General features: G+C 44.6%; 1 protein-coding gene across 1 annotated transcript in view; it reads left to right on the top strand.

Annotated features, from left to right (window-relative positions):
• The window catches only part of LOC139061211 (calcium-activated chloride channel regulator 1-like), a 495,141-nt gene that overhangs the window by 203,149 nt on the left and 275,529 nt on the right, over nucleotides 1-16,463 (top strand). The window contains exon 5 of the mRNA XM_070540868.1: nucleotides 2,892-3,001. Coding sequence (XP_070396969.1) covers nucleotides 2,892-3,001 — 110 coding nt within the window. The remainder of the gene's footprint in view (nucleotides 1-2,891; nucleotides 3,002-16,463) is intronic.

The following is a 16,463-nucleotide window of genomic DNA, read 5'->3' as shown; positions in this document are numbered from 1 at the left end:
ATTCTGTCCATGTTCTGTTGCTGCCGGTTTTTATGTACGGGGGTGCGCCCCTCTGTCAAGCCAGTCATAGGCTTTTTGGGTGCACCCCTAACATCCCTGATGTTGAAATAAAGGTATTTGTATATTTGTATTTGTATTTGTAAGACAGCCTTTCTCGCTGCGTGTGAGGGAGCTTAGTGAAGAAATGCACGTTCCACTCCTCGAGCTTCGCCTAATGCATCCAGCCAAGCTGCCAGCTCTTTGAGAGTGGCAGCTCCTACAATGCGATATATCCTTCGTGGAAGTCACAAAGCATGCTCCAGAAATTGAAATCCAAATGCATTTCCGGGAACTCCAGCACAAATACTCCTGCACGGAGTTCTACACAGACGCATCGATGTCACGCGACGGGTTGTCCTATGCAGCCGTCGGTCCATCCGTCTCGGAATCCGACGTGCAGCATCCGGAAACCAGTATCTTTACGGCTCAGGCCTACGCACTGCTGTCGGCCGTAAAGCATATAAATTAATCACAACTCCAGAAATCAGTTATATATACGGACTCCCTCAGTGTTGTGAAGGCCTTGATGTCTTTCTGTAATCACAAAAATTCATTATTTATTGAACTCTACTCCGCACTGTGTAAAGCATATATATCTGACCAATATGTGGTTATATGCTGGGTGCCTGGACATAGGGGCATCGAGGGAAACGCTCTAGCCGACCAGATGGCCACATCAATTTCATTGCATGAAGTTAATCCTACTTCTTCGGTCCCTGCCACAGACCTGAAGCTTTTCTTAAGAAGGAAACTACGAAACCACTGGCAACGCATGTGGGACGAAGAAGTAAATAATAAACTGCATGTAATAAAGCCACAATTACGTTTCTGGCCTCCTGTAACAAAATCCCGCCGGACAGATGTCCGATTCTGCCGTCTAGGAATAGGACACACTTTTGGCACACATAACTTTTTACTCACGGGAAACAAGCCTCCAACCTGTGGTAGATGCGGGGAGAGGCTGACCGTTCTCCACGTCCTACTGAAGTGTCGGGAAGCCGAATGTGAAAGAAACATTTTTTCTTAGCATACCGGCAGCACATTCCCCTTCATCCGGTTACGTTACTTGGTACAGAACCCCTCTTTGACACCAACGCCGTCCTAGGTATTTTGAAAGATGTTGTATTGCATGTTATTAGCCCCACACGTTCGTAGCGCTTCCTCTCTAGCACATGCCTCTAGGCCTTCGTGGTTCAAGGGCTCTGGCGAGGCAGTAGTGCTGTAAGCAATTTAACACCTCGCATATTTTAAACAATGTATCACTCTTCCACGATGGATATTAATGTGCATAGTATTCGCCATTAGTCATCGCCATAATTTTATAGCAGGCAGATTTTACGCACTTTACAGCGACAATTTTTAGGCCACTTACAGCCAAGTCACATCTTCCATAATACATCGTTAACACTACCACTTGTCATGGCGCTCTTTGGCCAAACCTGGCCCTTGCGCCATAAAACACCACACATCATCGTCATCACAGAGGGATGTTCCACAAGAAATACCAGATAAGATCCACAGTGTAGAGCATCTTTTTATGTGGCCGGAAAACGTTATGGAGTATAGAACTCGCCTCACAGCTCCTTTTGCATCAGTATGCCTGTTTCATACCGCTTCAATAAGAAAACAAACTGCTCATAAAGGTTAAATTCAGCATTCTCGATGCTCTTCTCATCAGTTTTCAAAATTTTCTATACCATTTGGGCTCGCAAGTGGCCCAAAGTTATGCGCCTCCATTGAATACTGTAGCCTGTCCGCGGGAACCAAGGAGAAAGAGCGTGCCGAGGGCAGCGATCGCAGCGGTTGCGCGAGGAGAATCGAGGAAGAAAGCGCCGCGGGGAGGAGAGAGGGGCTACCTTAAAATTATCAAGCGCTGTTAGCCGCACGTAAAACCCATTAAACCCCGTAAAGTAACGCCACGCATTCAAGAATGCCGCTCTCTCCTCGTGCATTCTGGCCGCGGCCGACGCCGCATCGCTATTGGCCTGATAGCATCACGTGGGCCCTCGGGCCAGCTTCGTTTGTCTACAGTCGTGCTTAAGCGCCATTTTCGCTTGCGAGGAGTCTGCGGAGTGGCGAAGAGCGTATGTTGGCGCCGTTGCTATTCTGTGTTGCTTCGTATGCTATGCTCGAGCGGTGTAGGCGGCGCCACGGCCGAGGAGATAGCGTGAAAGAGAGGAGAAATGACGAGGACTAAATGCGGAGAGGAGAGTGTCGCTACTTTACGATGTTTAAGGGGCTTTAGCAGCATAGTACTATCGGCGACACGTACCTATACCACCGCGAAGCACCGTACATGCGCAATGCGTTAGCGGCTTCAATATTTTACAAGCACGCGCATCGCGTCATCGTAGACCACTTTCGTCGTGTGCTATGCGGCTCTCCGGCAACCACACGTTTTAAGTTCGATGGGCCTTTATTTGGTATTTCAGGCCCGCAAAGTAAGTCTAAGGCTGGTACTGGCATTTACAGGCCTAGCCAGTTGTTGCACTGGCCCTAACTGGCACATCGCGGTTAGCCCGATGATAGCAGTGCAGAGAAACATAGCAGACAGCGACGGCGCGCCCCGATGACGTAATGCGCGCGTGCTGAAATAGCCACGCCGCAAACATACTGTGCGTCTGAGAGCTTCGCGTTCGCATCACTAGGCGTATTTATTTATTCTGTATGTATTTATTCTATATATGTTTTCTCTATGTTATGTGCTTTGGAAACGGTTTTGTTTTGACGTAAAATGCAAATGCAGCCACGTAAACACCTTAGTTGCGCTCAATGCACACTTTCGTTATAAATCTTCAAAAGGAGCAATTCCGTTATTGGTGAAGGTTTACTCTGGATCTCTTGCATTTCAGCATACAGACTCGTGCACGAGTGGGCACATTACCGGTATGGAGTTTTTTATGAGTACGGACGCCTCGGTAGTACGGAATATCCTATGACGTACTGCAAGAAATTCTCTCTGGTGAGCTGCAAGCATTCCGTTCGTTAGTGGACCGCACTGCTTTCCTTCAATATTGCTCTGTTTCCTGCGCAGTATAGTTACTATATGGAACAATGTAACAAAGTCTGTAGTTTTGTCTGACTAGTAAGTAGGGCTTGCTGACACTATCTTACGATGAGCAGACGCTGGTAATTCATTAATGTCGTGTGACATATTCCTGACAAGTGTATTTAGGTTTATAATTTATCGCATAAATACACCTGCTTAAGATTTGCGCATATGATTCTCGGCTTCTAATTTCCGACTCGACTTATTCGTGAACAGGGCAAAAATGTGGCATACCTGACAGGCAGAAGCGGAGTAAGCTGGGCGTTGCCATGATCGCATCATGCAACCAGAAACACAATTGAGAAAGTAGCGTGACACACTTTTGCGAGTCCATATAGTTGTCGTCTTTTTTCTGTGTTTGTGTTTGTACGTTGGTTTTCATCACACAAGTCATCCGATTTGCTATTTTCTTTAATGTATAGCCTTGTGGCGCATAGAACGGGAAACTCGTTTCACTCCCGCAGATAACGTTCCAATGCTTGTAACGCCAATTACAATACTTTAAACCTAAAAACACTAGATGCCCAGCCGAACGTCCTTAAAGCTGCAGAACCTTTTCCTGTGCTATCGCGTCAATAGAACTGCCCTGGTACAGTGAATGGAAGAACGTGTTTGCAACCAAAATGTCGTGAGTTCGAATGCCAAACTGGCCAAAGGGTTTTGGCCAGTTTTGATTACCAGCAGTTTTGATTACCAGTCGATCACTAAAACAATGCGCTATGCAAGGATTGTTTTGAGATCCGCGAAAATGCTATTACCATTTCGAAAATCCTGTCATCGCACGCTTGCGGGCTTTTATAGTTGTGCTTTAATCCATGTTTCCAAATTATGTAAGCATGTTTCCCCATAGAGACAGAGAATGAATTTGGTTGCATGCTAGAAGACCACAAAGCTTAGAACGACAGAAAGGTGAGCTAGTTGGTAAAGATTCATATTGTAATGAATGGGTAATGCGTGCAGACCGGACACAAGAGAAGTGGAGAACAAGAACGCCGGCTATCAACAGAGAGAAGCACTGAGGCTAAAAAAAGAAAGAACACACAAAACTCACCTGCGCGTGCTCTGGAAAGATAACACCACGTGGCTATCGCGTACACATGCCGGTCTACATGAGAGTAACTGTTAAGGCATTTGATCTCTTTTTTGTGTAAGGTAATCGAAGGCTGGCTCACGCACGCACTTCCGCCATTATTGATATACCTTGCCTCGACCATAAGACGCGTATCTTCATTTCTATGTCTGTACAATATTGCGCATTCGTATAACTTAGGCGTGCAGTTATAATCTATGCAGTCTTGGCAATGTAAGGAAAGATTAGAAGGCCATCCACCAGTTAACGACCTTTTATATTCCATTAACCTCCCATTAGTACACAGCCCCGTTTGCCCTACGTGGAAATGGCCACAGCTAAAAGGAACATTACGTACCACACCCATGCGACAGTCAGTAAAATTGTTCTTCTTGATGTGCTTCGCTGGACAAATATGGTCTTTTTTTGCCTTTCATCTGCTCCTTTTTTCTCCGCACGGCAGCGCATATCATACCAAGCTATTGAGAGCAGTGAAAACGACATTAACATCATATCTTCTTGCAACTTTTGTAAGCCTGTGCGATACTGAATGAATGTAAGGAATAGCCACTACTCTTCTCTTGCTATTACTGTTTTCTGTAATCACGTCCATCCTCCTCGATATCGACTTTAGGCGTTCAGCCACAGTGGCCACCGCTACGATATGATAGTCTGCTTCTGATACGCACCGGACCTGTGCATTAAAAGTGGCGCTCATTTTGTGCGTGCACGATCTGGTGTGAGAAGACTTACGATACGACAAGAAAATTCCGTTTTTCAATACTTCGCAATGCTTGGATTGAAACTTAAACATGTGCTTCGAAGATCTAGAGGAGTACAGTACTCCCCTAGGTCCAAGGAAATGTCTAGAAATTGTTTTACACGTCTCTGAGGTAATTCCTTCGTAAACTTGAATCCTCCTCCATTAAGTTTAAAGTGCACGCTTACTGAGGTAGCAGCTGAGTCAAATTCGTCCTTATTAAAGAAAAGCAGGTATTCATCAACGTAACCAAATACCTTAATCAGTCAATCACCCAAGGCCTTCTCTATGAACATTTCAGTCTTGCTCAGGCAAATATAACTAAGAATACGGGCGACCCTTGAGCCAATACCAATTCCTGGTTTCTTCTGAAACACGCCATTTCTCCACGCAACCAGCGTTGACTTTAAGTACAATGAAATAATTTCTAGAACAGCACCCGTGGAAACACCGCATATATCTATAAAATCCGAACCTTGCACTTATTCCTTGATGCACTATTTACGAAATTTAACAACCCGTCATGCGGCAAGGAGCAATACAAGTCCTTGATATCCATACTAAGAGCTGCACAATCACCAGGATTTTTCTCTGTCAAAATCTGAACTAATGCTTGAGAATTAGGCAAGCTAAAGAGGTGTGAAAAAACTAGGGAAGCTAAGCAGTTCAATCATTCAATCAATCAAAACTTCATTCTATCCGAAAATCTGTTTTTTTTGTGTGGAAGACGAGGGCTCGAAAAAAAAATGGATCTATCCACTTGAGAAGCTTCGAGCCCCCGTTTGCATGGCATACAGTGAGAGCGTGGAAATACAAAAACGTACGTGTGTACACGTTGAACAATGGTAATTCCTTAAGGCATTCATGACAATAAATTCACCCATGCTTTATACAGTTGTAATATTGCAAAAAATAGTACGGAAATCTGGAATGAAATTGAACATAATGTGTAGCTTTTTATACAAAAGAAACGGATCAATCTTGAGCAACAAAAATGCCTTGATTGCACGGTTCTCAGTTGCGTTATTCCGTATTGATGAAGTTCGTTTAACAGCTTTGGAAGCGTGTAAGGAAGCACTTGTTTTGTTAACATGTAAAGGGTATCTTCCAGATATCATCACTGCGTGAATTATAAGACCTTGTGAGTGGTGTCAACTCTGAAAGTGGACGTAGAAGTCCGTCTGAATCATATTTTCTGGCTAGATTTAAAGGGTACAATTTATGCACAGTTACAAGATTGTATTTTATGAATAGAGGTTTTGTGTGCTCAGTTTTTTCAATGCATGTAATATGATGAAGTGCTTTCTTTTGTATTATAAGCAACTGGTTGAGGTTCGTTAACGAGGTTGTGCCCCATACTGGACTGCAGTAATTAAGGTGTGAAAAAATACTGCGGTATGAATACGAAATTTGACGACTGTTGCTAAGTGGAACTTGAATTTCGTCAGACTTCCTACTGCCTTTGCAATTTGCGTAGCAACGTCGCTAACATGGATGTCCCAAGACATATACTTTTGGAAAACAACACCAAGTGACTTTACTGAGTCAACAATTTCTACACATGATTTCTCCTAATATTAGATTCAAAGTGGGTGCTGCAGAGGACGATCGAGGTCTGAAGATAATGGCTTTTGTTTTATCTATGTTAATTTCAAGAAAATTTATTATTCTTTACTTGTGTAAATCGCGGAGAGCTTCATTAATATTAATTTGAAGAGTTTCTTAACGATGTCTGCGAACAAGAAAGTGTCATCTGCATAAGTTATATACTCTGCGTCGTGGTTACCTTGTGTAATGTCATTGATATGGAAATTAAATAGACGCGGTCCAAGTATGCTCTCTTGGGGGACACCTGGGTTAACTGCTTTGCACGTAGATAAATTTCCCTGAATGCAAACACATTGTATTTTATGTTATAGGTAGGGCGTTATAAGCGCGAGCAGTGTGCCTCTTAAGTCCAAATAATTCAAGTTTTTAGTTAGTGCTAAGTGGTTTAGACGGTCCAACGCCTTTGAGAAGTCGATATATATAGCAGCTATCAGGCGTTTTTCATCGAAGGCTTTTAGAATGATTTCTTTTTGCATGACAAGGGCAAGTTCTGTAGACCTGCATTTTCTAAATCTGAATTGGGTGGGGCTAATCAAATTGTATTTCTTGGCAAACCCAATTATCCAAGTGTACATTATTTGTTCAAAACCATTGGTCAACACGGGTAGCATAGATATCGGCCTGTAATTTGACAAGGTGTTTTTTCTCCACCCTTGAGTATCGTGATAACTTTACTATTGGCATTTTCTTTGGAAAAGCACCTGTCGAGAGAGCTAGATTATAAATATGCGGCAGCTGTGTCAGTATGTTGTCAAGAACGTACTTTACTGACCTGATTTGAATGTTGTCGATATCGCACGTTAAGCTGTTCTTAAGAGATTTGTACAAGTTATTTATTTCACTCTCAGTTGTGGGATTCATATATATTCTCGTAGAATTTCTCGATATACCATTTACTACCTCCGCAGAATGACAAGTAGTGACTAGATTCATGTAGTAGAGATTAAATTCTTCCTCTATTTCAGCTTCTTGTTTAAGTTCGTGGTTCCTCGTTATTTCACCAACCTCTGCATTTTTTGGTACCCGATTTAGTAGCTCAATATTTTTCCTTCACATTAAGTCCAATTTCTGTTTTCTTCCGATATCGAAGTAACTGTAAAGATATTTTCACCTTGTGTGTCGTAATGAGGAATGAGTTTTGTTTCTGTGTCTCCGAAATATGTCCCAGTCATCAGTGTTACGCGTTCGAGGAACCTGTTAAAAAGCTTATCTTTCTTTTTAATCATTTTGAGGCGTTCTTTATTTATCCAAGGCTTGCGCGCTTTTTTCCTTTTTTTGTGTACGATACATACTTCCAGTACTTCCATACTTCCAGTGTACGATACATACTTCCAGTACGCATCAAGAAATACGCGCAAGCATTCGTCATATGCATCGTCAGAGGTGTGAGACGTGTACGGCATGCCATTTTATTTTCATAAGGTGATTGCGAAAATTCTGCAATCTGTTTTCGCAAATATCTTGAGTTTCTTGGTTTGTGGAAGTGTCGTGCGGTTTCGATTTAGCACTTTTGCCAACAAAAAATAGGTAAGTGGTCACCAATGCTTGATGCTAATACAGCACCAATAATTTTGTGCTCTGGCAGCTTTGTTATAAATAGGTAAATTGATGTATTCATTGTCTCTGTCACTCGTGTAAAATCTCTAATCACATTAGTCGAACAGTATGAAGATAGCATTGTATGTAACTTGTGTTAAGCATTTGAGTATTTCAGCATGTGCATGTTAAAAACACCCCCCAGAATTAGTACCAGGTCATTTTCACTTGCCTAGTTGAATAAACCTTCCAAATACACAATGAATGTATCCACAATTCCATCTGGAGTGCGGTACATTACAGCTACAATACATTTCTGTGATACAAGAGCAAGGCACTCTGCACCATGTGCTATAAACAAAAATTTAGGAAGTAAGTCACAAATAATGCGCTTCTTGATATTCACTAACACTCCTCCACCACGTTTATCTTGGCGGTTTAGACGAAAAGTATGATAATTATCAATTTCTATGGCATTGCACTCCGCATTAAACCACATTTGGTCGGCATAACTATATCCAATTTAAAGCGAAATTGGCCCAAGAAAAGGCTTAGGAAGTCCTGTTTATGGTAGGCAAATCTGATGCTTAGGTGCAAGCACGTTAGTCCAATATTGTTTTCGGAAACTGCACGACTGTTACCGTCTTCAGGTTGCAATGCAATGATGAATAGGAGTGATGTTGAAATGCGTGACGCCATTCACTCAAACTATTTTTGCAATGTCACTTTAGTGCTTATGCGAAGTACTGCAGACTGTTCATCCTTTCAAGCAAAAATCTTACCATCCCTTGCCCATACGAATTTCCACGCGCATGCCTTTTTCTTACTGATTGCCATTCCAAGGAATTTCTAGAGAGTAGGACAGAGATGCTCATTAAATACTGGCCTATTACTTGAGCTACCGATGTCATTTGTCGAGAACCTAGTTTCCCCTGCTTTGAGCAGAAAGGCGTCACGCTTTGAGCGGCTCTTAAATTGAACTAATATATTTGAACAAGAAGGATCATTCCTGGTTTTCACTGTGTGTCAAATATCAATGTCGCTCACGGTTACTGGCTTATTCAGAGCTATACCCACTTGATTCAGCATTTCATGCGTATTTTCATTCATATCCTCCTCTATCCCCTTGATTTCTACATTGCCGTTCCTAGAGAATCGCTCGCTAATTGTGGTTCTTGATTCATGATCCGTAAGCTTTCTCACAGTCTTATCATATTCTTCTTTCAGCGTTAGCTTCTATTTTTGAGAGCTTTATTCTCTTTCTGCAGCATTTCGTTTTTCACTTTGCTTTCTTGAAATTTCAGACTTAGAACTCAAGATTTTCTTTGACTTCTCTCAACTCCTTCCTCAGATCACGTTCCTTTTTGGATTTGAATTCTTTCATTTCCTTTCTCATATCTTCTTTGATACGAGTACACATGGCGAGACAGGGTACCAAACAAACAGTCAACAATTATGGCAGCTGGAGAAGCAGCGAAAAAAAAAACGAAAAATAAGAAAAGTATATGGCAGTGATATCCAACCTGCGGCAACAAGAAAGACGTTTCAAGCATGCTCTTCGCTGCCCCCGCTGCTGCCAAGTGGTCCGGCGCACGATAATGTCCGGTTTATGTAGGCTTCGATGGCCCCTGGATGCGGTACCGTGGTGCAGATTCCAGAAGATATTGCTGCCACACCCCAACGTAGGCATGTGGATCCGCGGCAAGCAGCAGCTGTGTCTTGCTTGATGGGCTTATGTGTGGTGACAAGAAAGACGTTTCAGGCGTGCTCTTCGCTGCCCCTGCTGCTGCCTAGGTAACTGGCCCCACAGACCTGCCATAACTCTTTTTCTGACACTATAGCACGAAAAGAATCGCTTCCTTATGGGTCTTCGCAAAAAAAAACAGTTCTAAGGTGAACGAATTTGTTTTCTTGACATTAGATACCTTACTACCTAGATTATGTATTCATAGGTCAACCGCACGTTGCTTAAGTGCAAAAGTGCTGAGTTTTAGTGGTTAAAAATTATTTTCTATAGCTGATGTCGCTTGTACTGAAAACATGTCATCTGGCATAATTACGAAATAACCTTCGTTGTCGGAGAACACTGGTGTAAGTTTAGGTTGCACACAGCAAGTAAGCCATGGTCGGACAGGGTCACACGCCTGACGTCTTTGCCGTCAACGTCCTTGTCCTCTTTTTCCCACCGTAACAAGACCCCCGGCAGAAAAAGCACTGCACCGTTGCTTCATACGTTGGTAAGGGCATAGCAACGCTTAAGCCAGGAGACGTGTACGACGTCAGCTGATGTGGAACGGGGTGACATGACGGAGGTCTCGGGGACTATCTCGTATGTGACACTGATAACTTGATGTACAACATGGTAAGAGGCTTTGTAGCGCGGAAGGACTTTCTCAGAGAGTCCGACTCGGTGGCAAGGGGACCAAGTAGCACAAGACAGCCTGGTGAAAAATATGTGTCACGATGGCGGCAATTGGTAAGCGTGCCATTGAAATTCCTGCAAAGCCAACAGACGAGCACGGGCAGGCTGGCGCGCATGGTCAGCGTAGGTGATGCCGTCGCGAGCATACTTGGTACTCGAATCCTGTATGAAGGGGAGTAAAGTGTCCAACGGTAACACAGGGTCACGACGGAAGAGTAAGTAAAAGGGGGAATACCCAACAGTATCGTGACGTGATGAAATATAGGTGGACGTGACATAAGGAAGAGCCACATCCCAGTCCTTGTGGTTGGGTGAAACGCATATTGGTCATCATCATCATCATCACCATCAGCCTGGTTACGCCCATTGCAGGCAAAGGCCTCTCCTATACTTCTCCAACAACCCCGGTCATGTACTAATTGTGGCCATGCCGTTTCTGCAAACTTCTTAATCTCACCCGCCCACCTAACTTTCCGCCGCCCCCTGCTACGCTTCCCTTCCCTTGGGATCCAGCCCGTAACCCCTAATAACCATTGCTTATCTTCCCTCCTCATCACATATCCTGCCCATGCCCACTTCATTTTCTTTATTTTTGATCGTATATTGGTATTATGTCAGTAATGATCCGATTGAGTCTCTCAGAAAGGCCGTTGGTCCGAGGAAGGTACGAAGTAGCCAGTTTGTTCTTGGTAGAACATGAGCGTAGGGTATTGACGATGACTTGCAGAAGGAAAGTGCGACCGCGGTCAGTAAGGAGCTGTCGTGGGGTGCCATGTACTAATATGATATCCTGGACTAGGAAATCTGCGATGTCAGTTGCGCAGCTCGTGGGAAGTGCCCGAATGATGGTATAGCGCGTCGCGTAACCAGTAGCGACAGCGATCCACCTGTTGCCGGAGCTGGACTCGGGGAAAGGGCCAAGGAGATCCAAACGAAAGAGTGCGAAAGCATTGTTCAGGTGGAATGTCGATCGGCTGTAAGTACCCGGCAGGAAGAGTTGCTGGCTTTTTGCGATGTTGACAGGGCTTGCAAGCAGCTACATAGCGCCGTTCAAAGCGCGCGAGGCCGCTCCAGTGGAAGCGACGGCCCACGCGGTCGCCAGTGCGAGCAAACCCAAGGTGTCCAGCAGTTGGGGCGTCATGAAGCTCCTGAAGCATGATCGAGTGGACGTTTTGAGGAACGACAAGGAGAAAGGGAGGACCATCAAGATGAAAACTGTGTCGGTACAATATCCCGTCTTTGAGAACGAACCACCGTAACGACGGACCAGTAGGAACGAATTCCATTCGGTCGATGAGGGTCCTCAAAGTACCTTGATGGCGTTGCTTGTTGACCATGTCGAAAAGTTGGGAAATGGAAAGAATTGCTGAAGCGTCCGTGTCGGCGTTGACGGGCGTGTGTACAGCGTAATGGGACAAGCAGTTGGCCTCCTTGTGTAGGCGACCAGACCTGTGCACCCGCGAATAAGAATACTCTCGTAGCCGCAAAGCCTATCGTCCAAGCCTCCCTGTGGGATCTTTTAATGGTGAAAGCCAGCAAAGGGCGTGGTGGTCCGTTACAATAGAAAAGGCCCTGCAGTATAAATATGGGCGGAATTTCACCACTGCCACCACAACGGCCAAACATTCGCGCTCGGTAATAGAGTAGTTCCGCTCCGCAGGTGAACAAAGACGGCTAGCCTACGCGATGACACATTCATGGCTTTATTGAACTTGTGCCAAGACGGCACCCATTCCGTGGCCACTGGCATCGGTGTTCACCTCTGTAGAAGCTGAAGTAGCGCAGTGTCCAAGAATCGGTGGGTGGTGAGCATGGTGGTAAGGCGAGGAAAGGGGGTGGCCTGAGAGGATCCCCATGAAAACGGCACACTTCTGAGCTCTGGGAGAGGGCGTGCTAGGCTGCCAAAATTTTTAACAAGGCAGCGGAAGTAAGAGCAGAGGCCCACGATACTTCGGACATCTATTGTGGACCGTGTAACAGGGAACTCTTTCATTACACGAGTTTTCTCTGGGTGTGGTCGGATGCCAGTCTTATTGATGACATGTCCAAGAACAGTAATCTCACGATGGCCTAAGTGACATTTGTTGGAATTGAGCTGTAGACCGGCCTTCCGAAAAACGCCAAATACAGCTGAAAGGCGCTCAATGTGTGTGCTGAATGAGGGCGTGAACACAATAACATCATCGAGGTAGCAGAGAAAAGTCGAGCACTTGAATCCTTGGATTAATGAGGCCATCATACGCTGAGAGGTAGCCGGAGCGTTGCATAGCCCAAAGGGCATAACTTTTAAATGGTAAGGACCATCAGGCGTTATAAAGGCGGTCTTCTCACGATCTAGATCATCGACAGCTATTTGCCAATATTGGGACCGTAGGTCGATGGACGAGAAATGTTGTGCCCCGTATCGGCAGTCGAGGGCTTCATCGACACGAGGTAGAGGGTAGACGTCCTTCTTCGTGATGCACTTGAGGCGGCGGTAATCGACGCAGAATCTCTATAAGCCATCCTTCGTTTTGCCCAGCACAACAGGGGACGCCCGAGACATGACGATGGCTGAATTATGTCTTTCGCTAGCATTTTATCTACTTCCATTTTGATGACGTGACACACCGAAGCTGAAACTCGGTGGGGTCGCCGATGGATGGGTGGATCATAGCCTGTCTGTATACTATGTTTGACAAGTGGCGCCTGTCCTAAGGGTCGGCTGTTCAGGTCGAATATAACCTTGTGAGAAAGCAATAGACTGCAGAGCTGTTCAGTCGCCGCAGGAGTGAGTTTCGGGGCCATCATTTTCCTAATGTCGTTCTCAGTGCATTTGGCAGACCGGAAAGGCTCACAGGAAAAGTCGATGGCAAAAGTCTCAAGGGAACTAACTTCTAAAGCAGTCATTGTAGCCAGGGTGATATATTTAGGCAGAAGGATATCTTTAGCCAGGGTGATATCTTTAGCCGGGACAGTAACGCTGTGAGTGAGCACGATGGCAGTTATGGGAGCGCAGATGTCATCACAATCGGGAACTGGCGTAGAAGGCGACATTTCGATGTATGTCAAGAGCTGCGTTGGAACGTGAACAAAAGCAGTCGGTCCTATGCGAATTTCGTCTGGTCTTGGGGGAACGTCCAATAGAGGCAGGTCAAATCGCACAGTACTTGAATAATAATCGATGAGCACTGAATGGGTGGAGAGGAAGTCTAGGCCTAGTATGAGGTCATGGGGGCATTGGTCCAGCGCGGTAAAAAAGGCAACAGTGTGGCGACCGGAAATGCTCACATGTGCAATACATATTCCGACAGCGCTCACCGTGCTACCGTCGGCGATTCGTACGAAGCGAGTAACGGCAGGTGTAACAATTTTCTTTAAATGGCGGCGTAGGCGATTCGTCATAATCAATATTTGTGCTCCGGTATCAATGAGGGCTGTGACGGGTTTGCCCCCAACTTGGACGTGAAGAAGGTTACGTCTCGTTAACACCCTCAAAGGAGGATTTTTCGGCAAATCCGAAATTGCAGCACCACCTTGGGGTGGTGCATTGCCTAGTTTTCCTGCTGGGGCGGTCCTGGGTAGGTCAGCGACTGCAAGTGTTTTGAGCTGGACACTCCCTCAGCAGAATAGGAATTGACTTCCCTGTTGCAGTATTCGGCCACTCCCTCCCAAATGACTCACTCTGTTACCGAATGACCCTCAGTCCCCAGCAGATGCCGAGCACCTGACCAAGGCGGTGGTCAGACCTGTAAGGCAGCAAAGGTTGCTAAGAATCTCTGGGTCGGAACAGGCCACCAATGGAAACTGACCCTTGCGACGCTTAACACCCGAACCCTCTCGAGTGAGGCTAGCTTCGTAGGACTCCTTGAGGAAATATCAGACATTGTTTGGGATATCATCGGCCTTAGTGAGATTAGAAGAACTGGTGAGGCTTATACACTGCTGAATAACCGACAGGTCCTCTACTATAGAGGTCTCCTAGATGAGCAATATGGGGTAGGATTCCTAATACATAAAGGACATAGACGGCAACATCGACGAATTATACAGCAATAATGAGAGGGTAGCTGTAGTCCTAATCAAACTTAATAAGAAGTATAGATTAAAGTCAGTACAAGCGTACGCTCCAACATCCAGTAACGTCAATGGGGAAGTAGATCAGTTTTATGAAAGTGTTGAATTAGTGATGAGAAAAATGCAAACTCAGTACGCTGTAGTAATTGGCGACTTCCATGCAAAAGGCTGGTGAACAAGCAATTGGCAACTACGGCGTCGATTCGAGGAATGCAAGAGGAGAAATACTGTTAGAATTCGCCGAAAGGAATACGCTGAGGATAATGAACACTTTCTTGAGGGACCGTAGCAACAGAATGTGGACATGAAAAAGCCCAAATGGTAAAACATGAAATCAAATTGACTTGATATTTTCTGCTGATCCTAGCATAGTTCAGGATGCAAAAGTGGTAGGTAGGGTAAATTTCAGTGATCATAGGTTAGTGAGGGCTAGGATTCACTTGAATTTGAAGAGAAAGCACTAAATTGGTCAAGAAGAAACAGGTCAACCTAGAGGTAGTAATGGCAAAAGCGGACAAATTCAGTCTGGTACTTGCAAATAAATATGCAGCCTAGAACAGAGAGATGATGATGACATACAGCTAATGAATGAAACCCTAACTAGGCTGGCTTCAGAGGCAGCAATTGAAGGGGGGGGGGCAATGCACGAAGGCAACCAGTAGGCAAGCTCTCCCAAGTAACAAAGGACCTAATAAAGAAACCACAAAGAATTAAATTTTCCAACTCAAGAGGTAAGATAGAATTTGGGGAACTGTGAAAACCGATCAACAAGGCGAAAATAAGTGATATCCGGAACCATAACGAGAGAAAGACTGAAGAAACCTTAAAAAATGGACGCAGCCTGACATCAGTGAAAACGAAAGTTAGCATAGGACAAAGCAAGATGTACAGACTGAAACATAAGCAGGATAATGTCATAAGCAATCTCGAAGATAAAGTAAAAGAAGCGGAAGAATTCTATACTAGCCAGTACAATACCCAGAGGAGTTAGGATATTCCATTAGAAGCAGCAATGAACACGATACAGGAAGTCAGAAGGGCCTTGCAAGACATGAACTGAGGAAGAGCGGCAGGAGAAGGTTCAATAAAAGTGGATTTATTCAAAGATGGAGGAGACATAATGCTTGAAAAACTGGCGGCTGTTTATACCAAGTATCTATCGACTACAAGGGTCTCAGAAAACTGAAGAATGCTTACATTATACTAATCCACAAAAAGGCGGGACGTTAAAGAATTGAAAAATTATAGGCCCATTAGCTTACTCCCACTATTATAAAGAATATTCACCAAAATAATCTCCAATGGAATGAGGGAAACGCTCGACTTTAGTCAACGAAGGGAATGGGCCGGCTTCAGGAAGGGATACTCTACAATGCATCACATGCATGTCTTTAATCAGGTTATCGAGACAGCCTTAGAGTACAATAAGCCTCTCTATATGGCTGCCATAGATTACGAAAAAGCATTTGTTTCAGTAGTTATACCAGCAGTCACAGAGGAATTAGGTAATCAAGGAGTAAAGAACGTTTACGTAAATACCTTGGAAAATATGTATAGACGTTCCACCGCTACCTTTATTCTGCACAAGAAAACCAGGAAGATACCTATAAAGGAAGGGGTCAGACAGGGAGACACATTCTCTCCAATGCTATTCACTGCGTGCTTGGTAGAAGTATTCAAGGTTATAAACTGGAAAGGCTTAGAAGTAAGGATCAACGGCGAATATCTGAGCAACCTTAAGTTTGTCGATGACATTGTTCTATTCACCAACAATGCAGATGAGTTACAACAAATGATTGAGGACCTTAACAGAGAGAGTGTAAGAGTGGGGTTGGAGATTAATATGCAGAAGACAAAGATAATGATGAATAGCTGGGCCAAGAAACAAAAATTCAGGATCGCTAGTCCGCCTCTAGAGTCCATG

This window comes from Dermacentor albipictus, chromosome 6 (assembly GCF_038994185.2).
Source record: "Dermacentor albipictus isolate Rhodes 1998 colony chromosome 6, USDA_Dalb.pri_finalv2, whole genome shotgun sequence".
NCBI lineage: Eukaryota > Metazoa > Arthropoda > Arachnida > Ixodida > Ixodidae > Dermacentor > Dermacentor albipictus.
This window is presented reverse-complemented; position numbering and strand designations above follow the sequence as displayed.